The sequence below is a fragment of the Arachis ipaensis genome, chromosome B7 (assembly GCF_059453495.1).
Source record: "Arachis ipaensis isolate K30076 ecotype BB chromosome B7, ASM5945349v1, whole genome shotgun sequence".
In the NCBI taxonomy this organism is placed as follows: Eukaryota; Viridiplantae; Streptophyta; class Magnoliopsida; order Fabales; family Fabaceae; genus Arachis; species Arachis ipaensis.
Genome location: NC_142442.1, coordinates 24,491,034 through 24,516,318, shown reverse-complemented (window position 1 = coordinate 24,516,318; position 25,285 = coordinate 24,491,034). Strand labels below are relative to the sequence as shown.

Here is a 25,285-nt window from a genome sequence, read left to right as displayed (position 1 = left end):
TGTTGAATGCGTTATGCATTATTTCATTTGAACCGCAGCTATTTATAGAGTGACGAAGCGGAAAATGTCAAGAGTAAATCTCTTGTCTTCTTTTGAATTTTAATATAAATAAAAATTAATCAAAGATATTACACAGTCAACCATTAGCCAAATCTTCATAGATGACTACCCATTATCACAATTATATGATATTTACTCTAATTTCTCACAATTATTTAATTCCTATTGATTAATACTGTTGAATTACTACAGTTACATAGAAAATTTTCTCTAAGTTAAGATGAAAGGGAAATTAAATGATGAGTCAACGTAGTTCTAATATTTTAACATAGTAGTTGTATTTTTTAATTTTTAATTTTTATATTTTTGTATAAACATAGTTAAGGACAGTTAGTCTAACCACAAATGAAAGAGGATTTGGTGCACCCACTAGCACAAACACAACTGTGGAACAGAAGATGCTGAGTTCTGTGGTTTAGATGTATCTATGATGCATGGACACTGACACGAACACAGGACACGACACAACACGGAATACGCCAACACACAAATTTTAAAATTTTATAAGACACGAGGACACGCAGATATATAAAATATAAATTAATTTTTTAATTATTTTTAATGTCTTATTTTAATTATATCAAGTATTTAAAAGATTTTTTTGTTTTAATAAATAATCATATATACTATATCTAAATTTATTTTAAGAATATATGCTAAGAATAAGACTGGACACAGCTGCTACGATGACACGTGATGATATTTAGGTGTGTGTCCAAGTGCGTCTGGAGAAGAATTTTTTATTTATTAAGACACGGTTGGACACAGCAGACACACGTGTCGGTAGTGTCATGTCCGAAATGTGTCCGACACGCGGACACGATAACTCAACGAAGTGTCTGTGTTTCGTAGAGATGTATGTATAATAATAATTGTGCTTAGATATGTAGAACTTAATAAGTTTTGTTTAAAGTTCTTATCGACATACTAATCAATACCTAGCTTTTACACTAAGATTTTTGAGAGGAATGCGATTTATCATGATCAGGAAGAAATAGGATTCAAAGATGGAATGATGATACTTTGTTTGGGAACATAAGAATTGGATATTAAATAGAAGAAAAAATAATTGTATAACATAATGGTATAAAAACTAAAAAGCATGCTTTCTAAGCTAAAATTGAACATTGTAATATATAATCTCAATAAAAAAGTTAAAGTGAAGAATGCATCTTGGAAAAAGAGTTAAGGAAGAGATTAACTCCAACTTACTCTTCAATTTCCTTTCTTCATTTATATTATTATTCCTAAGAGAAGAGAGATATTTTCCTTCAATTCTAATCTTTAACACTACTCATATGCTAATAAAACTTTCAAAAATATTTTACTATTTTAATGAAAAAAAAAACTTTAGTTTTGATGTAATATTATGTGCTAATTAAGAATTGTTGATCATATTATAAATAATAACAACAATAAAAATAAATAAATAATTAAAAGACTTGTTGATCTCAAAATAGTGACCATTAAGTTATAAGATAACTAAATTAAACAAAGATGGACACGTTTGTTTTCGAAATGATCATATCATGCATGTTAACAACACTAAACACATACAAGTGAATAAAGTATTTGTATTTATCTTTTCTACGACATATAGTACAGTATGGTTACTGTAAATGAATAATATAAGAGGATCGTAGTTCAATACAATGAAAGTCGATGTAAAAATACAAGAACAGTTTAAATAAGACAGTTTTGAATAAAATTTTTCACACCTTTCATTTCATGCTTTTCAGCATTATTATTTTGTTTTGATACAAATTCTGAAATTCTTATTATCTAGCTAGCTTGTGCAAAATCATTTATCGTTTGTTCACCAAGAAAGAACATATTTGATTATGACATATATCACTGCGTATGCAAACTATTCATATATCATCATATGTGAACCTTCCAATTGGTGAATTGGTTCCATATGCACAGTTAAAAATCAAGTTGGTGAAATCAGTGATCAGTTCAACAATTCAAACGCAAACGGCAAACATGGTCCCAAAAGAACATCTGAATTTTAGGATAATTCACGCTAATAAAATAAATAGAGTTTAAAATTATGCGAATATTTTAAATTAGAATTAGTTACACGTCTTGTCTTAAACATTTTTATATAAATCGAATCAAATTGACTTAATTTATGCTATTCATATGTAAATACTGATACAATATATACACAATAAATTGAATCAGACTGATTCAATTTATACCATTATTAATTATTTATTTATTTTTTATTAATTTTAAAATATAAATATCAATAAAAAATATTATTCTTTAAATTTAAATAAAATATTAAAAAAATTAAAACGAATAAAAATATAAATTTAACTTTTGTGTTTTAGTTCAAATTCCAGAAAATCTATATTTTTACAAACTTATAAATTTAAAATGGAATAATAAACTATTAAAAATCTATTAAAAATCATCTTTTGACTCATTAGCATCTAAAGAATCGTTACCAGAATTTTTTATGTTAAAAAAATATTATAAAGTATAACCCTTGAAAGTGACATAAGAGTTAAAACTTAGACTTTTCCAGACTAGAGTCAAAAGTAACAAATAGTTATATAATATAAAAAGATCATACTAACTATATTTATATAATATATAATTTGAGAAATAATTAAAATATTATATCAATTAAATTATTATTTAATTTGTAAAATTAAGTGTAGAATAAATGTTTTGATGATATTATTTCTAACTCAAATTTAGATTTTTCAAAGCGCACCATCATCAAAACATAAGTTCTATACTTAATTTTAGAAATAAAATAATAATTTAATTGATATAATATTTTAATTAATTTTCAAATTACATGCATATTGTATAAAACTATAAATATAATTAGTCTTTTTATATTATATAACTATTTGTTATTTTTTATTCTAAAAAAAATCCAAGTTTTATTTCTTATGCCACCTTAGAGGACTATACTTTATAATAATTTTTTTAACATAAAAAAATCTCGGTAATGATTCTTTAAATAATAACGAGTCAAAGGATGATTTTTAATGAATTTTTAAAAATCGTTTATTATTCTATTTTAAAATCATAAATTTATAAAAAATGTAGATTTTTTGAAATTTAAACTAAAATATAAAAGTTAAATTTTTTTTTTATTTATTTATATTTTTTTGATATTTTATTTGAATTCAAATAGAAAGTATTTTCTCATTAAATAATCTATATAAGCAATAAATCGAATGATTCGATTTACATGTAATTAGCGTAAATCGAGTCAATTTAATTTTGATTTATATAAAAGTATTTAAAATATGACATGTAATTAATTCTAATTTAGGACATTTGTATAACTCTATTTATTTTTTTTTAGCTTAAATTATCCGGAATTTTATTCCTTGTGTTTTGTTTTTGTGACACTGAAACATAAGAACATAACTTAGGAACACAAATTAAAGAAAAACACTATAGGGTAGTTAAGGGTCTGGTTGAATTTTGGTTTTGTTTGGTTCGGTAGTGATATGAGAAAGAGTAGTAGTTCTACGTTTAGTTTATCACTCCCAAGTCATTATCTTATTCAAATGTACCTTTTGTGCAATATGCAAGTGGCATGTCATACCAAAAACAAAAAGGGAAAAAGAAAGTACAAAAACAAAAAGTTTCTGAATCAATCTAAATTCTAAAATATAAACCTTAGTTAAAAGGAGTAGAATAGGAAATGGTCGTAACTCATAAGGGTGCAGAGTCCAACCTATGAGTGGGACACATAATCCCAAATTAAGTTTTGACTAGTAAGTTAATATGAACTTAACATTTTCTAGAACCAATTAAGTTCATGCTTAATCATCAATCAACCAAACAAATCTTAATTTTTTACGACTGGGTTTTGAATAATATTTCAAATGAAGCAGGTTAGATATTCCTTTGTAAAATTGTTGGCTTACCTTGTTTCCCATGTGTTAGGTAGACGGCTACGCGACTTTTGAGAGTGTTGCCATTTATTATATTAATTATTTGTTGAGTCATAACCATAGCCAATGTACCACATGTTTATTATCATGATCATTTCAATAAAATTAGGCTTAAGCTACATACTTAATGGGAACCGTTATGTGCTAAGCCAAAGAACTTTGGTTGTTGTTGTGTTTCATCATAAAGACCAACAACGCACAAATTGGCTGCAGAGACCTAGGACTCGGAGAGAGCTACTTTAACTAAAGTGGTCAAATCCATATATATATAAACAGCGCAAAAATCATGGCCAAAAAAAAAAAAGCCCAAAAATGAAATGACACCTGCACGGCTGCACCGAAGAATATCTTAAGCCGACAATTTGGATTTTTTTTAACACTTAAATTGTTGTTTACTATGGATAAAAAAATTTGAGTAAACCACCAAAAGATGATCCTGAATTATCAAATTGTTGACAAAAAATATTCTCTAAATTTATTAACTACAAAAATTCTTTCAAAATATTTTAAACGCGATAAGAATATCCTAGATTTTTTTTAAATAAATAAATTAAATATTTTATTTATAGATATAGATAATTTATAGTCTATTTATTAATTTATATTTTTTTATTTATCTTATTTATAATGTAAACGAGATAAGACACATTTGCACACGTGATACATAAGAGAGAGCGATCAACATGCATCTCATTTATACTATAAACGAGATACGCACAAGTTTATTTCGTTTACACTATAAACAAAATAGTAGAGAAATTAACTCGTTTGCACTGTAAATGAGATAAAGTACGACAAATTTTGAGTAGGTATAAAAGGATCTGCAACTATTTGTATTCCTATTCTCCACAAACATTTCACTTTTTCTTCTCTTCCCTTTTTCTTCAATAAATTTAGTAAAAATGTCTAGTGGTAGTGGATATGTTGTTGTAAGTGTGTATCCTAATTATCATATGAGAAACAGTAATACTGAGGTTATATTTGAGTATGTGATAATTCGATTCTATTGCACACTCGGAAAGTAAATTCTTTGTCTGGGCTGAAGAATCTAATATTGACGAACATCGGTGCTAACGGGACAAAAGAGGTTGGAAGAGTAGGGTATATGTTGCTGGCACTGATGGAAAATAAAAATTTTCGGTTTCTTCTATTTTGGCTCGATAGCGATGAGCATGTGCACCTCACGTTTGATATCCACGGGAGAATCATGGTAGAATAAGTGATAGAGCATTCTATGGAGATTGGTAATGTTGGTGGTGGTGGTTCTGGCCACTCGAATTTTGTCCAGGACGACCCACCTCTTGCACCACCACCGTTATATTATGCTAGTCCAGTGATAGACATAGACATGGACGGTGGGAAGTTCGATAAAGAGTATGTTGGCGATAACAATGATGGTGGTTCTTTTGATGATGATGATGAGAAGGAGTTTGTATCAGATATTTCGGTCGATATTTCAGTTCGATATCTTCTGCCTGCCCCGCAACTAATTCCGGAGTTATTAGTTGTACCCAGTCACTATCATACACTGGATCTGGATGCGATGCAAGGTAGGGACGATTACAATATAGACAATGGTGTGGAGTTTTGCATTGATCATAGATTCAAAAGCGAAGAGGGAGTCATGCAAGGTGTGAAGAATTGCAGCATTCGAAGAAGTATTGAATACTGAGTTGTGGAGTCGGATCGATCAAAGTACCATGTACATGTTAAGCAAATTGCAGCAAAATGTTCTTGGAGTCCCCGTGTTGTCCTCCGACAAAATCTCAGATATTAGTAAGCCTTACTTTATATTATAGTGTATATTCTTATTTATCATGATTATTTTGATTTTAAATGCCAACCGATTATATTTTAATTCGTTAGGGAGGTACGTAAATTTGGAGGTGCGCTCACCTGTTTAGCACCCACCATGTCTCATATCCATCGAAAGTTGGATATCAACTTATGCGTGAGCAACTTTCCTATCTTTTCCTAGTGAATTTGAATTTAAATTGTTAAGTTTAATCAATAATTAATTATCTTTTAGCCACTATGGGTGCTACTTTGAGTCTTGTGCAATTTTATTTATTTTAGGTAGCATTCGGATGGATTTGATGGAGTTTCTGCAGAGAAAGAGAAGAAACCAAGGAGCTGACCAGTGAAGAGCGACGCGTGCGCGTGCCTGACGCATACGCGCGATTTGGAGCTATCCATGGCGACGCGTGCGCGTACCTGACGCGTACGCGTGAAAAGCGAAGTTGCTCAGCGACGCGTGCGCGTACCTTACGCGTATGCGTGACATGCACGGCATGCAGAAAACGCTGGAGGCGATTTCAGGCCAAGTTTCGACCCAGTTTTCGGCCCAGAAACACAGACTAGAGCCAGGGGATAGCAGAGACTCAAGGGATATTCACACAAGAATGGTTATGCCCACTCCAAGTTAGGCATGGACCCTACGAAGCAAGTGGTCCCCATCCATCAAGTGAAGACATGTTGATTGCTTTAATTAATTATGATTTAAAAACTTTATTTTATTTAAAAAATAATAGAAAAATATATTATTTTAGTTTTAGAAGATAGATTTTTAATTAATTAGGATTAGAAATAAAAAGGGAATTCCAACAGGGAGTTCCAACACAACATTATTCCATTCCAATTTACAATCCTAGTTTTCTACTCTGAACCATGAGCAACTAAACCTCCATTGTTAAGGTTAAGAGCTCTGTCTATTTGTATGGATTGACTTTATTGCTTTTTCTATTTTAATTCATGTATGGATTTATAATTTAAGAATTGTTTTCGCTCTTTATCTTATGAATTTGGGTGGAACGGAAGTATGACCCTCCTTCTACTTGAGTTCTTGTATAACTTGGAAAAGCTCTTTACTTAAACAACAGCTTGAAAACATATTCTCCTAAATTTTAATTATCTGGATTTAACGGGATACATGACATATAATCCTTTTATTTTTGAGGAATTAGAGTTTTTGTGGCATATAAACTGGGATTTGATCATCACCCTCTAATTGGAATTAATTGACCAAGAAATTGGCAGTTGATGAAAATTAGAGGAGACTAGAAAGGTCTAATGAATTAGGGTCTAGTCACATATAGTTTGCCATAAATTAAATCTTACATGATTAAAATAGTTAGTAAGAAAAGTTAATCCGGAAAAATAGATAACTTTGAAACCTTAACTGTCTTCTCCATATTTTACTCCCAACCCATTTACTTTACTATTTTAGTTTCTGCACGATTGTTTAATGCTCTTTGAATATTCAAACACTCTTTTCTACTTGCCTGACTAAGATCATCAATCAACCATTGTTGCTTGATCCATCAATCCTCGTGGGATCGACCCTCACTCACCTGAGGTATTACTTGGTACGACCCGGTGCACTTGCCGGTTAGTTTGTGGTTTATAAATTTCGCACCATCAACCTTATTTGTAGTGTCATCTTTTCCCTCATACAGTCCAACCCATTAGTTATTAATCTTGTTCTACAAGGTGCAGTTAGATAAAGCTATCACTTCAAATCTTCATACAAAAAGGTCCAGATGGCAAAACAAAAGGTAATTGCGCAAATATATGGTAATTGGGAGAAGTCATATAATAAGGTTCCAAAGTTGTTGCAAGTATTGTAGAGCTGTTGTCCCAGAATAATATGTGATTTTCAGGCGGTACCTTACTATGATGGACACTTGGTGGTACGCGATTGCAGCCAATTCAATAAGGTACTCTGGGCTTTTTCTCCTGGTGTAAAGGCTTTCAAGCATTGCAAGCTCTTCGTCAGTGTCGATGGCATGCATCTGTATTGAAAATATGGTGGTGTGTTGCTAATTGCAGTGGCGCAAGACAATAAAAGTAACATCCTTTCTGTGGCATTTGCAATTGTCGAGTCTGAGATTACGGAGTCCTGATCATTCTTCGTTACCAACCTGAGACGACATGTGACACCATAAGAAGGGCTTTTGATTATATCTGATAAATCTCAAGCGATCAAGGCTGCACTTAGAGCTTATGACAGTGGTTGGAAGCCCCCCTAAGCCATGTCAACTTGATGAAAATGACTCTTTCCTCTGCATTCTCTGCTGCCGAGTATGAAGAGGCTTAGCACCGAGGAGTTCCTCTACCCACTCCTAGGTCGGGTGCTGGTACCATGTCTGGAAGTCACGCAAGCACCCATCCACTGGCTCTCCGTGCATGTGTAACCAACTAAGGTGGTACGCAACATCCTGCAGGGTGATGGTGCACTCATCCAAGGCATGTGAAAAATTTGGGTCTCTGGATGCCAATGCTTCACAAATGCAATAATCAGGCATTGTCAAACACAAAGTCCCTGCGCTGTACCGTATCGCCAAACCCAGCCTCCCTCAAGTAAGGAAGAATGGTGTCTGGTGGAGCAAGAGTGTGGCTCACTCGCCTAGGGAGTAGTAGGCGAGACCTCTATTAAAAAAAATAAAATATTTCAATAACAAACCTATTTCAAAAGTAAAAATTTATATTTTGAAATAAAAAGATAAACATTATAATAAATAATTATTTCACATTTCATAATTTAATTGGATTCAGAATAATTAATTATAAAAATCAAATATTTAAAAAATTTATCCAACAACATTACAACACACATTCAGTAAAACAAGTTATCTAGCATATTCAAAAATAAAATTAAAAATATAAAATTAGAATTAAAAAAATAATAAAACGCAAGAAACATTGACTAAATAAATTAAATTAACTAATAGGTTACCTTAAATTAATTAATTAATATTTACTAAGAATGTATTTTATTACTACTTAACAAATGCTAATAATATGCCAACTAACATATTTTATGTTACCAAAACATAATCTATTCTACTCATGTATAACAACATTAAATCTATAAAAATACTCTAACTATAATTATATGCTTATTTATTTAAAAGAGAAAAACAACAACCTAGAAGTCAATCGTTTCTGCGACGTGCCACGTTGCATTTAGGCGGTTGATATCATTGTCTCGTGCATCTGTGCGCACCATAATGTCCGAATATCTCAAGAATATCAAGAAAAACGCCTGGCTAAAGGATAACTGAAGGTTAAGGGACAATGAGAGTGACATTTGAGGTGCTGTGAACGAGTTCCTTATATAAGCGCGTCTAAACCTTATCTCGTTTACACCGTAAATGTGATAAACTACGTGTTATAACATGTGTGCAAACACAATACATAAACTGTGTGACATGTCTAGTATAAACGAGATATAAACAATCTTAATTCGTTTACACGGTAAACGAGACATGTAAAGGAACTGAAATTGATAAATATATTATAAATTATCTATATCTATAAATAAATTATTTAAATTATTTATTTTAAAAAAATTGAATAACCAATCCTTAATATATATTCTTAAAATAGTTTTAGAGATTAATTTTGATTTTGTTTTGGTAGACGTAACTAAAAAAATAAAATATTTTTTCTTTTAAAATTTAGTGATTTTATATAAGTGGATATCTTTTGGCATTTTTTTTTTGTAAATGACCAAAAATATTTTGAAAAAATCAGAAAAATTTATAAATCAAATTTTGATTTATTTTTTTATATGCACTTTTTCAATAGTTATACAAACATTCTCACAAAATTTTATATCAAATATATAAGCGCTTTGCAAAATAATAAGGCATTTATTACTTATAAAAATTGCATTTTTTAAATTTTCATCGTATTTTATAATATTTTGATAATATTTTTTTTGAAAATGAATTTATATGGTAATTCTACTAGCAATTTAATAATTATAGGACATTTTTTACAGTTTACCCAAAATATTTTGTTAACACTCGTATAGAACTCTAGTGGGTCGAGGGTTACCAAATTATTGAAACCGAAAAGGAAGATATGTATTATAATAATAATTATTTAATTTTCACATTAAGTAGAATCATATTATTTCGTAGTAGAATATTTTAATTTGGGTAATGAGAGAATACCATTTTGATTGACATTTAAATAAGGTGAATGTTGTGATGCCTATCACTTTGTACCTAAATTACTAAAAAAAATAAATAAATAATATTTAATAAATTTTACATGATTTATTTTTTATTTTAAATATTTTATTTTTTACTTTAAAAAGAAAGTTAGGCAATTTAGACACCATAACAAAGACACCATAGAACTCACCTTTAAATAGAATTTGACAAATTTAAAAACATTTCGTGCCACTTTTTTAAGCATAATGTTTTTGTACTTTTTTTTAATTCCAGCTTGCTTAGGAGTTGAAATGGTCAAGCTTTCCTTCTACAAGGTAAATTGTGCTCTTTATGGAGGAGTAAATCAAAATTTGAGTAGAATTCACCTTTCTAGCGAAATATTGTATAATGAATTCAAAGAAGCTATGCATAGAAAACTAATGCTGAAAGTTAGAAACCGTGCTAATAGAGCAAACATTCTCTGCTGTATAATTCCTTTAATACGAGTAAATATTGGTACCAATACATTCTGGTCTATGCAATCACAAAAAACAAATCTCTGAATTGATGTTATAAAGTATATCTTATTATAAATTCTGTAAGTAAAATTAAGAAAAAACATGCGAAAATATATTATATAGTAGAAAATCACAATTTATAATATTAATTGAAAAAAAAATTAGAAAATATATTTCCCTTTTCAATGTTGGGTCATCAAGGCCACGAGACCTAAAATATAAAAATCATAAAATGAACAAATATGAAGGAAACATCTTCAAAAAGAATTATGCAATTAAGAATCTTCTACCTTGTTTAAATAAAATCTATAATCTCAAATTAAACTAATCAAACCAAATATTACATCGCCAAAATTTTTATTCGGAACTACAATTCTGACAAAAAAAAAAAAAGGTAAATTGCTCATAAAAGGCCCAGGAGAGGATAGAATAAAAATGAATAGAACACATCAAAATTTTACATGAAAATGACCAACAAAAAACCAGAGCCAGTATTAGAGCTGCCAACAAACCATTAATGGCTCTTCCACAGAAAATACTAACTTTGAGCTCACTTTTCTCACCCCATGGCATCCACGGTTCATATCTGGACAGCAATAGAAGAGGCCATATTTGTAAATCCCAAATCAAACTTCAGCGCCACATATGATTGTTTCTTCATGTTTGAGCAATTTGTTGTTCGATAGACTGTAGTAACTTAATTTTTGAATCACACATGGTAGAGAATTCTGCCAGTACTTTAACCTTCCCATTCACCATTTTCCTGGCAACTTCCGCAGGACTCCAGCATTTGAGGGATTGAGCAATACGATCACCAACCTCTGCCTCGTTAATAGTGGAAATATACGTCTCGAAAATTCGATAGACCTGCCCTGGTCCATCATTTTGACCATTTTTCCTCAGAGGAGCAAGGATGCTATCCACATTCTCATCTTCGGGTCTTTTATTCCATTCTCTTAGCCATCTCCGAACCTCCTCTAACACATTGGATAAATGCTGGACAGAATCTTGAATTGCATGAGCCAGATTTGAGGTAGACTGATCAACTGATCCGCTTTTCTTTTTCTTCTTACCAGATGGTTGAAGTGATCTAAGACAAGACATAATTACAAGTCCATGCCATGCCAAAGGTTCAGTAACTATCTGCATTACAAGTTGTACATCATTCCAAGGAGAACATATATCGGGCTCCATAGATTTGACCACCTCTAAAATATACTTCTCCAGCAAAGAATCTAAGATATTCCAAATATGTGGCTTGCTGCTATTACTCTCTGGTTGCACAAGTTCGTGAGAGCTAAGGCTCCATGCATTTAAAAATACAATGAAATTCAACCAGTCAATCAGGTTGGAACAAGAAACCTGCAACAGTATTTTGAAGTTATGGATCAAATTTTCCACATTAGAAGCATGAAAAATAAATGGAATTTTTATCTAAAATTTAACTCAAAACTACATGACACTTGAGAATAGTTGCAATTATTAGTCCTTAGTTGCTGATGCTGAGACAAATACACTGATTGGAAATCCTTACAGTAATATGGTTACTATATGTTGTAAATGGACATCTATTTTCACACATGCATAGTGAATAGATGATATCACCAAGTTTAACTAAGCCCACCCAAATGGCTAAAACTTTATTTGGACTCCTCAACAAGTGAACAACAAAGCCTTATCCCACTAGGTGGGATCGACTACATGGAATGAGACGACGCCATTGGAACATTTTTCTATGGCTCAATTTTCAATGTGCTTACACTTATTCTTTCCCATTTCTATTTCCGAGATAAGACATTTTCAAGATAACACACTTTGTTAGTATAGCTCTTTATTGCAAAGATAGAAGATACCATAATTACTTCCACTGAAGTAACCTGTTGCAAGCACAGCTGCCTTCTCAATAGTCTCATAGCTCTGTTCAATAAAATTAACTTCTAATAATAGGAGCATAAAAGCATAAACAATCATACCACAGAGGTACTTTCACTGCTGGAAAAGCCCATGACAACTTCTATTGCTTCACTCAGAGAAAAGCCCAAAAGTTTTGCATAGCGGTCTAGCAATAGTTTCATCTCTGAAGATATTTTAGGTGAAACAGAACCATTGACCTCAACATGTTCCTTAATTGAAGATGAAACACTTTGAATAGAAAGATATATCATCCGTGGAAGTATGGATTTCTTCTCAATCTCTCTCTGGAAACTTGTTTCCCTCTCTTTGATCTAAATAGCCAACCCATGCAATAAGGGAAGGGATAAAACATAGTTAAAGTTTCTACTAAAGAAAATGATTATTATACAGCAGGCACAAGTCATCAAGGACTGATTTCACCTACCGAAACTTCTCTATGACAATAAGAAGTCCCTTCAAATCGTTCTGAAAAAAATAAAAAATAAAACCAGTTTATAAATGAACTCCAAAAGAGTGAACTATAGAGAATAAACTGGAATCAATATGGGCTAAAAAGCATGTTATTCGGAGTACACAAAAGTACACTGCAAGCCAATCTAAAACAATCCGATAATTATATAGTTGCATGGATATCAACAAACTCATCCCTCTAAATCAACTCATCCTATTTCCAATTTTTGTATATTGAAAAACTGACCTAAAAGATAGTTTTTGTCTGAAGTTGGCGTCCACCAAGGTCGTAACTGCAAGTCTTCATTGAAGGATATAGACTTTGATTCAATTTCATTAGACAGATCAAGGAATTGAACCCCACATTTCATGCTTTCAAGGACACCCTGATGGAATAAGCAGTAATTAACTTTACATCATATGCAATAAGGCATTCACCTATGCCACCAAACAAGATTTGAATTACCTCCTCTTCGTCAATGTTATTTGCATTTTGCTTAAGCTGTAAAATCGATGTGTCAACTCGTGCCACAAAATACTGACTAGACTGTTGCAACCGTTCTTTAAACTGCACAAATTCAATTACCTGAAATATTATGAATATTAATTAATATCTCACTTCAACTAACTCAAATTTGTTCTCTTCAACATAATTGCAGAATTGACAACAAAATAGAAGAATAGAATAAATAAAATAAAATAAATGCAAGAAATAGAAAGAAGTACTATTCATGTTTTCAGAATACTCTATGGCATTCCATCAGAAAGTAAGAAAAAAGGTACGAGAAAAAAAGCCCTTTAATGTTTTTTGAAAAAATGAAGCACTTTCTGTTCTTAGATTCTCACAAACTGTATGGACCACATATGTAGTTGCTTGAATATGAAGATGGTTAACTACGTGTTGATCATCTCAATGTGGAAATCTTTGGTCATGAATGATCTCTTCAAAAAGCGTATGTTGTTAGGTAGAAACACATTTCTGGGTCTACCAATGGTTTTATATCAACACACCTCTCCTCAGACAAACCTTTTTTAGGTATGAAGCATGGACAATACATAGGCCCATCATATCTTGTGCTGAAATTAACTTTTATTTCGAAGAATAGGGACAAGGATTGAACCTTAGCTTTGTTAGTCATCGTGAATTTCATACCGTATTACGAACATTTTCCCTTTTTTTAATAAATCATATGAAAAATTTCATTAGAAAACAACAGATGAATGGTTTATATCTTCTCAAGATAAAAATAGGCTAGTGCAAATCTATTCTTCCAAAGGCTGCATGCACAATTTACTTGAGAAAGGAAAATCTATCAATTCTTGAAACAATAAAGCTGTAGTATACATACTTTTGAGTAAATACTATGGCGATATGCAAGAAAAGTCAAATCTGCAGATTCTCTGAAGTGGTCATCCATAAACTTCAGGTAATCCTTTAACAGATTGTTAGACTCAGTCCAAAGCGGAGATACCAACATCTGAGGCAAGATGTTGTGCAGAACACTTTCCATCAAGATATTCTTGACATCCAGTGATTTATACCTGAATTGAAAATAAAATATGCTTTCAATATGATGGTGGCAACAAATTCTGCAACAATACACCTTCTAATCTATGTATTACATACATTAAGGGGGCATGCTATGAAAACAGTGGGAGAACTTGAAGGAAGTGAATACCATTCATATGCCACTGAAAGAGCACCAAAGTGGGAATACAAGTGCAACAGCAAGATCTTGTACTGTGAAACATATCTGTCAAAGGCAACAAAGAAATGAGCAAATTATTTTAAAAGACAAGAAATTGCCATAGCAAAGATACAACACATGACAATCATTCCTAACCTTCTTATTGCCAAACCAAACTCCAAAACCATAATTGCCTCTACCATGTAGCCAACATTCTTAGTACGCCAAAATAACTACACCAAAATAGCACAATATGTCACTGTATATAATTTTTAAAAGTAAAAACAATTGATCGCATTTGTAAACACAACGTATCAAAGAAAAAAAAAGTTGCACAAAAGAAGCTTGAGCATCTGCCTATGATATCATTTATTTCTGAAAAAATAGCCTATCTTCAAGGTTCAACTTAAAAGGAAAAATTGAAAACAAGAATTCATTGGAAGAAAAGAGGAAAAACAGTAACTGGCAGATCTATATGCCAACAAGAAAAAAGTGCTACATAAGCAATAAGCATGGCTAACTCATCAGTAGATAGATTGGCATGCAATGTTATATTGCTAAATCTCATAGAACCTACATTTTCTTCTTCATTCCTATTGTGAGGATACCTTATTATATATGTACTCTCTTTTTTCTCATTAATAAATTTAGTTTCCATGAAGGAAAGATCAAATCTAGTATCTCTTAAAATGATTTTGCAAAGATGAAAAATTTAAAAAGTAATATGACATACCTGCACCAACACATTACATGTTATTGAAAGAAGCTCCTCACCATGCATGCTCTCCTGTGGATCCAAGCCCTTTGAAAGTGGAAGGTTTTTGCAATACATATCAGACATTTGAACACAAGAACCTTCAAGTTCTGAGACAAGTTCAGGTGAGCATTATTAATAACATGGAAACTAAACGATGTCAAATGATCAGAGATAAGGATGTTTGTCCATCAAAGAGAAGGCATTATACTCAAGGGATATGATGTCTCTTCAAAGAAAATAATTTATAAAAAGAAAAAGAACTTATGCCATACATAATAATAAAACCCTTAGAGATGTAATAATAATAATAAAACCCCAAGGAAAAAGGATGTAAAACTCTTAGAGATGAATATGTTAGATGGAACCTCAAGCACAGTTTATCTCACTACTTATCAACAACAGGACAGGAGTAGTTTTTACTTTTTATATGAAAATAACTAAATAATGTCAAGTGATACCCACCATTTACAGAATACTTGAACATGTTCCCCAGTAGTAAGTGCTGAATTTTGAAAAGGGTTATACATCGCCCAAGTGTCTTGCTTGGAGTTGTTGATAAACCATCACTGCTTTTCATTAAATCCTTCAAAAGTTCTGTCTTCTTATCATCGGTTAAGACTTCAACAAACATTTCAACATCTGAAGTAAAGCAGGCCAAGTCACCAAACCTATGAGCATTGAACAGAGTTCTTAATTAATGAATTGTAAAATTGAACTTTTAGAATAAATAAATAATAAAGAGCATATTATGTATCCCTGCCTTCTTGGAGTTGTCAAACCTAGTAGAAAAGTGGCATTAGAGTGCCCACTTTTCTCTACAATGTCATCAAATTCATAGGCACCTAATGCATTCAAATTCAAACTTGGCCTATGTTTACATAGCCACTTGGCCAATCTCAAGCCTGGAAAAACAAGAAGGGTTATGCGACAACCAATGTAAAACTTTGTTGTATCCCTATGCATGGCCACAACACAGTGACATCTTCTCAATGTAGAGTTGTGTTAGGCTTGCGGTAGCCAACGTAAAACTTTGTCCCATTCCAATGCATGGACATGACACAATGACATCTTTGAATCCATGCAGCTAACCCCGACTAATGGGAAAAGGTTTTGTTAAGATTAAGGTAAGGAAGTCAAATTCAAACATACAAATACTTTCCCAATTATTACAGTTTGATATTACTCCAGAAGCCATTTAATTTGGTAGAGTAAATGCACATTAAGTCAACATTATCGTGCTACCTCAAGCAACAGCTTTGAGTTTAGTGTTTGAAAAATGGATCGACCACTTATTTTGTGCTGAAATTCTTTTTTTTTTTTTTTGGAAAAATGGAAAATAAGAACAGCAATTACCAAATTCCATGGTACTTAGTCATAGAAGATTTGTGATATCATGTCATAAACCATCTCTCATTGAAAGTTTAAGTCGTTGGGAAGAGGAATGAATGGTTTTAATATCTAAATAATTGGTTACTTAATGGTATTCTTGAAGTGCTATGGACATATATTGAGGAAAACAAGCACTGAAAATTTGACAGCAATTATGGGCGCTAGTAGATAAGACAAAAAGCATTCTACCCACACCTACTCTCCCAAGCCTCAGAGCATCAATACACATGACCATGGTCAACTTGAAGCACCCTAACGAACAATGTATTTAATGTAGATAGCCAAACCTGGAACCCTAAACCCCCTTGCAAAGCTCTATACATGCTAGAGAGTATAAAGATAATAAAGTTTGGAATGATGAGAACAACAGTATAAAGTACCTGCAAAAGTAATTCACAATTGCATCCATTAGGCTTTCATCATTCCCCTTCCCACGTAAAAGCTTTCTTCTTTCAATTTCTATATTTGCCAAGTACGGACACCTCATAGAGTTGTTAGTGGTATCATCTTGTAGCTTCTGTATAAAATCTGATGCATTTGATATTTGACTATCAAACTGCACTCATGTAGTAGATTGTCCACACATCAAGTTCCATGCTAATAAAAATAGTAGAAGGCCACTTTAAGCATGAGGATAAATTCACCTGTTCATCTGTCAAGTGTGAGACCTTGCATTGGACAAATTTGGGGGGATGTACTGGATCATTGACAGCCTCCTCACACCAAATGCTGCCATCTTCCATCAAACAGGCTAAATAATTAAGGAAACACTCCCAGTCATCTGGACTGCCAAATGGACAAACAACATCAACAAAAGCAATATTTAGACCTGGCTGCTTCTGAGTTCCCACACATCATGATAGGAAGATACCCTATACTAGTTGGACCACATTATCCATTTCCATTAACAACAATCAACAATTCCCAACGAAAGATTTTTGCAGGGCTATGTTTAAACATGAGTTAGCATTGAAAGCCATACCTTGACACAAGAATTTTTTTAAATATATCAGTAGCAGCCACATAGTCACCTGCCCGAGCCAGAAGTCTCCCCTGTCAACTTAAAGTCAAAGCATATAGGTTGATGAGAACAGTCAAACAAGATACATGGGTGAAAATGATAGGATAGAACAATTTATAAAAAAAGCTTAAAAAAGTTAAAAAACAGCCCGGTGCACAAGCATCTGCATTAACATAGGGTCTAGGGGGAAGGGTCATACCAAAAGGTGTAATGTAAGTAGCCTACCCTAATGATTGTATCAGTCCCTGTCTCCCTGATTCTACTGCTTGTACCCGTGACCTTGAGGTCACACAGAGATAACTGTTGCTATAGAACAAAAAAAAAAAAAAAAAAAAAAAGAGGCGTCTTCAATCTCTAGTCCTAGCCTCCTACGTGTGAAAAGGAGTGTGATAGACACTTCCAAATCACCCTAAAGATGAGGCTTAGATACCTTTATAAAAGCTTAGCCATCCTCCCATCTTATGTAGGGGTGGTAAAACGGGTCGAATCCATCAGGTCATCCCACCAAAAAGGAGGGTCAGGCTAGGGTTTGGAACCCCCAAATTAAAAAACCGCCAAACCCGCGGGGCAAGGAGGGCCGCCGGGCCAAAGATTCTTTATTTTTTCCTTTTTTTAATAAAAGAGTGATTAGTGCTACAAAAATTAATTATATAATTTCCAAACACACTTTTTTCTTTCTTATTCTTCTTTTTGTTATTAACTTATTTTTTTTTATTTCACACTTTCACATATATGCTCAAATTATGTGAAATTATTTCTTAAAATAAAGATGATTCTATTGACGGATATTATTTTGAACAATTCTATTGAAGTTAAAATTTTGGAAGATAGTAAAAAACTTATATAGTAATTTGGCTATTTTTTATTGTATTTAATCTTTTAATTATCTTTTTTTATATTAATTTTGATTAATTTTATTAATTTTTTATTAAAGAAAGTTGAGCGGGCTAGCATTTTGAGTTTGCTTTTACTTGGCAGGACAGGGTGAGTATCTGCTTTGCCACCTCTAATCTTATGAGCTAGCATTTAAGGTTGAGTTAGGGTACTCAATTCTCATAGTTATGGAGCATTCTACTACATTTTCCACAAAACATCCACCAAAAGCAAATCCAACAGTTTAACTGCACAGCCATTTTTAATACTACAGAATAATTTACACAAACCAAAAATTAAAGACAACAAAAGAAGTGCAATATGTTTACCTGTATTCGTAGCTTATCAACTTCAATTGTCAATAGTGATCCCAATTTCCCAGCTAGAACTTCTAAAGCATCCCCAAACTTAGTTTGCTTTTCCAATATGGATATGTAAGCCATAACAGCTGCCCGCATAAAAAATTGAACATATATGAAAATTTTGATTGATTTTATCACATGAAAGGGCTTTTCCATGGTGGTTCATAATTCATATACTTACAAAATAAGAAAGAAAAAATAATAGATTACCTTCAGGCTCATGTAAACTATGTGAAGTGATGTGCTTCTTCAGTAATCCTTCAGCCAAGAGCAGTAGCTTCTCTGCTCCATTGCCATGAAGCACCTAGCAAAAGATCAGTTCCCACAAAATAAATTAGTTGTTGTTGTTTACAAATCATGCCCAAAATCAAATAACTAATTATATATCCGACAAAAAATTAGGAGCGTAATGATAACATATTATTGAAGAATACATCACTTAACAAGGTTCCTAGATGTAAGAGTCCCCAATTTACTCTAGAAACAAGTAAACAGCAAGAATGACACAATAACAAACTATTGCAGAACAAATATCAGTTAACACGGTTCTTAGAAGTATGTATCCAGTATACTCTCAAATGTAAAAAGTAAATTTCTAAAGAATAACAGCAAAAGTGTCATCATAACAAACCATCTGCAGAAACATTTTCCTGAGAAGGTGATAATAGCTTAATTCATCATAAAATATATACCAATTAATGAATACTATTGCCTAAAATGTAATTAAGTACTTTGAAATATAGGCAATTCATAAGAAATAGTGAGAAGATATGATTTAAAGCTAAATTTTGAATTGATATCTATTTTCATTTATTTTGGATAATTTCATGTGTAAACTAAATTTCAATAATAAAAAAATTGGATAAATTATCTTTCATGAAATTTGGAAAGATTTGGAACAAGATACAATTTGAAGATTTAATTTGGAAGATATAATAGACACAACTTGGAAAGCAAGAACATGTCTTTTGCTTCCTATAAATAGGGAACTTCTAGTCTCAAACACTATTATTTTCTTACTTTTCTATGACTTGCTAAGGGTGCATTTGGTTTGCATGTTTCTTTTCTGTTTTCATTTATAGTGTGTTCTGTTTTTATAATTTTGTGAAGAAAAATAGAAAACAAATAATTACTTAATGTAGTATTCGTTTTTAACAAGTTCAAGTCTTATTTGATTTGTTCTAAGGTGATTGTTATACAGACCATGCTGCTCTTAGGCACTAATTTGCCAAAGTTGAATCCAGACCAAGACTAATACAATAGGTGCTTTTATGCTTTTGTTACAAATCTGAAATAAAAGATAAGGGATGAAGAATACAGTTGCACCACCTTTTTAAAATTGTTCATCAAGAAAATGGGAAAGTTACTCCTATCCAGAATGAATTCTCTTATGAGCAGTTATGGACTCTTAAGCACTCCCCTCCATGGTTTGTTCAATGATATAGCTAATTACAAGAACAGAAGGGTGGTCCAGAATGAATTCTCTTATGAGCAGTTATGGACTCTTAAGCACTCCTCTCCATGGTTTGTTCAATGATATAGCTAATTAAAAGAACAGAAAGGTGGTTCAGAGAACTTAACATATCTACAAAAATAGAAATTCCTACATGATGTCAAGTTCTTTATTTGGGATGATTCGTTATTATATAAAAGTGTTGATGGGATGATGAGTAAGAAACAGCAAACATTTTGTGGAATTGTCATGGTTTTGAAAATGGTAAACATTTCAATGGGGATATAAGGTACCCCAAAGTGGTTTTATTGGCCCACATTATTCAAGGATGCCAAGAAATTTGTTAGTGTGTGACAACTATAAGAGGACTAGAAATATATCAAGAAAAAATGTGATGCCATTGAATAAAATTCTAGAGGTGGAAATGTTTAATGTTTGGGATAGATATTATGGGACCATTACCATCTTATTGCAATTGGATGAGAGCTAGATGCATTCCAAATACATGCTTATAAAAATTCAAAATTCAAAGCTCAAGTTCAATTAAGGATATGTACAATGATGTTACAACTAGATTAAAGAGTTAATCATTCACCTGCTAATCTAATTAGGAGAGTTGTTGCACTTAAGGCATCAAGCAATAAGTATAGTTGAGCAATTTGATCGTAATTACATCACATTAGGAAAAAGTAAGGGGTGAATAATTATTAGAGAGTTTAAGAAATTAGATTAAATTGAATGCTAACACCTACTTTTGATTTATTGTTTCTTATCTTTATAGTTTGTTACTTTTGACATTTCGTTACTTTCCAATTAGTCATCTAAGTTAAGTATCCTAGATAGTAAAACTCAATTGAACTGTACTTAGATAATAGTCTTCAAGGGAACGAAAATCTTTTACTTTCTTATTATTTGTGACCCAATGCACTTGCTGGAACTAAGTTGTATAAATTCAATAACACCAGGTTCCTTGAATGCTCTAAGGACGAGTTACTAATAAGTTTCTAAGGTAAATAACAATAACGCATTTGTTCCACACATATCATTGAAAATTGTAACCCATATCGCAGATCATATACTTGTAAGAGTTTCAGGGTCAACACTTAGAAGGACCTAAATTAAATATTTTGAAGGGGAAGGAAAAGAAAGGAATCAAAATCACAATAGTTATCATTCTTAATTATCTAAAGACATTTCCTGCTCAAAAAGGCATTAAAATATTAAGGATACTAATACTACAAGCAGTATATATGATCCTATCCATCACATGTTGTACAACTACAAGATAGCTTGCTACGAAAGGGAGGAAGAACAACAAGCAGAGCATTATAAAGGAGGGAGAACCTGTAATTGGATGCTACAAACTGCCCAAAGCAAAAATCTTTCTTCTCCAGCAAGTTTGTACATTTTGATAGCTGTCTGTCCAACACAAAAATGTACACAGCATCAAACAAAATTTCCACAAAGAAAGTAGCAGCAACTATCCATGGAGACAAAGCAGAGAACTGCAATAAGAAAAGAAAAATGCATAAACCTGTTGTTGCTTCACAAATGAGTACTCACGAACATAGCAGTTAAAGAGCCCCATCATGAGTTCCAGACTATTTGGGAACTTACTACAAGCATGTTCATAACAGTTCGTAGCCAAATCCACTGATAAGATAAAGAACGTAATTCAGTTGCATAATCAAGCAATACGAATACTTCAAATTTAAAGAACATAACATGGAGAAGCCCCAAAAAAATACTAACAGTGATCTAGTCGCTGAAAGACTATCTGCAGCGTACTGAGTGTAAGATCATCCATCAAGAGAGAATCATTTGCATACAAGACCTCCTTGGCTTTCAGGCAAACAGATAAGGCTTCCTCGGGCTTCCCCATCCTTTCCAAAACAAGAGCTTTGAGTGCCTAAAGAACAGGCAGGCAAATAATAATAACAATCATCACGAATCAAAGGTATATATATAAACATAATCAGGAAAAAAAAACTTGGGAAAGAACACAGCCTGAAAACAACAAATGAAACATGATAACACCAACAATAACGAACAGTAAAGCCTCACTGGTCCTTGAGGTTATGAGCATTAGTTATAACCAGTTACAACATAAATAAGTATCAAGAAGTGAGCAAAACTACAGTATTAGAAACTAATCTAAGTACAAATTAAAGAGTAACGATAATAAATAAATAATTTCTTAGCGAAACCAACTAGACAACACACCATGATTCAGGAAATTATTCGAGTATTACGTATCTAAAACAGATATATTCGTATTAAAGAATGAGAAAATTATATGTTCTCACGTTTCCCCCTCGATCAAAGATACATTATCAACACTCGAAGATTTAAAAGTCAAAGTTCAGCGTCTATTACAATTTTCAAGAGACTAATGCAAGGGTTTAAGAAACGAAGAAAGAGAGAACTGCCACTAATTTCAGAAAATATGCCCTAGATTAAGAAGAAACAAAGAACTTCGAAAGAAAGCGCTGGAATCAATTGCATTACAGGTAAGAAACCTGCATTATAAAACACAGTGAAATTGGAAGGTTCTAGAATGAGCGGAGAAGAAAGTGATAAAGAAATTGAGAGAGAAGGAAAGGATCTTACGAGAGCATAGGGGGAATTAGGGTGTTTGGTGAGGAGCGTAGTGACGTGCTTGAAAGCGTTCTTGTACTGACGAGAATCAATGGCGTCCCATATGACACGAACGCGACGCTCTGGAATCCCACCGGCTAAGCCAAGCTTCGAAGCCATTCGAACTTGTAAGCAAGAAACACCTTCTTCCGTTCTTCTTATGCTAAGCAGAGAGATGGAAAGGGAACTAACACTGACAGATAGAGAGAAAGAGTGTATGTGTGTGTGAGGGGGAGAGAGAGAGACCTAAAACATGGGGCGGAGTGAGGAAGAAAGAACACAGGGAAGTGGAACTGTGGAAGAGAGAGGAGTTTTTTTTTTTTTTTTTTTTTTTGGGTCTGGAGAGTGAAGACTTATTGCAAGTTAGCAACGGAAAATGGGAACCGAAATGATTGTGGACTTTGTTGGGTTTTCTGAAACTGGATCCGCAAAGTTAGACCCAAAAGAGGGTTCATTCTCGAAAATTTCAGGGTGTGTTTAGTTTCCCTTCTTATTTTCTATTTTTATTTTTATTATTATTTTTTTTATAAAATCCAAAAAATAAAAAATATTAAAAATAAAAACGTAAACCAAACGAATGTTTAATTTTTATATGGTTTAAAACTTGATTTGGTAAATTATTTTTTTTTGAAGTGCACATTATTTTATATCTGGTAAATTTTTTAAAAAATGGTGTTTTTCAAATTTTTTTTAATCAGAGTGTGTGTTTAAGGTTGGTTTATACAGTTGCATTTAAAAAAATTAAAAAATTTAATATAATTCTATATATTAATTAATATTTAAATTTATTTTTATATTTTTTTTATTATACTCTTTTAAATTTTAAAAATTATCTTACCAAACATAATTATTATTACTTATATTTTATTAAAAAATATTTTTAGTTTGATTTATTAAATATAGATGCTATAACTTTTAAAAAATTATCTTGAGTAAAATATCATTCTAAAGTTATTCCTAATCTTTGAGCCAATTTTAAAACGTGAGTTAAATATTTTTAGTTTGATTTAATATTGTCACAAAATTGAGACGATTTTGAAACGTGAGTTAAATAGGACGAAAACGTTAGAGACAAAAACGATACATAGAAATAAATTTTAATTTTATCCTTCAATAATATCAATTTTTTAGGTACATAATTATTCAATTATTTTTAAATTTTATTCTTAATCACATTATTTTTTTCTAAGTGAATTTATTTTTTATTAAGAACAAAATTAAAAAATAAATTAAGTAATTATTTGTTGTAAAAAAAATTTAAAATTATTGAAGAAAAGATTAAAATTTATTAAAAAGTTAAAAAAACTTTTTTTCAATAGTTTTAATTTTTAATAAATTTTAATCTTTTCTTTAATAACTTCAATTTTTTACGAAAGGTACAATTTATACTTTATTGTATATGTATCTTTTTTTCGTAAATTTATGTACTAGTCAAGTAGTCATTCTACAAATATTTTATGATAAGTAAAAATCTTTAAGAGTAAAATTATAAAAAAATAAATTTATTTAGAATGAAAGTAATGTGATTAAGTGTAATTTACTCAGATGTGATTAAAAAATAATTGAATAATTATGTATCGTAAAAATTGATATTATTGAATGATAAAATTAAAATTTATTTCTATGTATTGTTTGTGTCCCCAATGTTTTCATCCTATTTAAGTCCCTAACGTTTCAAAATCATCTTAATTTTGTCCCGCCGTCAATTTTGTTAACGGATTTCTAACGGTAGGACAACATTGAGCCAATTTTAAAACATTAGGAACTAAAATAGGACGATTTAAACGTTAGAGACAACTTTAAAACTTACCCCACACCCACACGTTGGGACAAAAACGATACTTTATTCAATTATCTTTTAAAATCAATTTTAATAAATTATTTTAAAAAATAAAAATTTTACTAAATCAAACTTAAAAAAGGAATAAAAGCAAGACAATATTGTTATTTTAATTAATTAATTATCTTTTATAATAGTATTACTACTAATATTTTCAATTTGAATTTTAAATATTAATAAAAATAAAATTTCTCAAAACTAACGTTAAATTGGTAAAATAAATGACACAAAAGAAAAAGTATTTATTTGTTCTCAAAACTCTCAAAAAAAAAATTCGTTTATCATTATGTTTATCCATTGGCACTCCCTGGAAAAAATGTAAAATACTGAAAATAAAAAAAAATAGAAAACATATTTTTGTTGTAAACAAAAGTAATTTGCATTAGAAATTTAAATTTTTTTTCTCGAATTGTACAAAATAATGTCCAATATAGTTCTTTAACTTTTTA

At 31.5% G+C, this 25,285-nt stretch overlaps 1 protein-coding gene across 1 annotated transcript; it reads right to left on the bottom strand.

Annotated features, from left to right (window-relative positions):
- Positions 1 to 10,742: 10,742 nt before the first annotated feature.
- On the bottom strand, positions 10,743 to 23,358 carry LOC107609138 (Tetratricopeptide repeat (TPR)-like superfamily protein). Its single transcript, XM_016310982.3, has 19 exons — positions 22,970 to 23,358; positions 22,112 to 22,268; positions 21,894 to 22,012; positions 21,704 to 21,778; positions 19,117 to 19,210; positions 18,874 to 18,992; positions 17,633 to 17,703; positions 17,295 to 17,436; positions 17,031 to 17,206; positions 15,724 to 15,929; positions 15,238 to 15,368; positions 14,661 to 14,737; positions 14,496 to 14,570; positions 14,166 to 14,358; positions 13,283 to 13,402; positions 13,064 to 13,202; positions 12,791 to 12,831; positions 12,426 to 12,677; positions 10,743 to 11,814 (listed from the first exon to the last, which is right to left on the bottom strand). The coding sequence occupies exons 1-19, from the start codon at positions 23,114 to 23,116 to the stop codon at positions 11,110 to 11,112; spliced, it is 3,039 nt and encodes a 1,012-aa protein (XP_016166468.1). The 5' UTR covers positions 23,117 to 23,358; the 3' UTR covers positions 10,743 to 11,109.
- Positions 23,359 to 25,285: the final 1,927 nt, after the last annotated feature.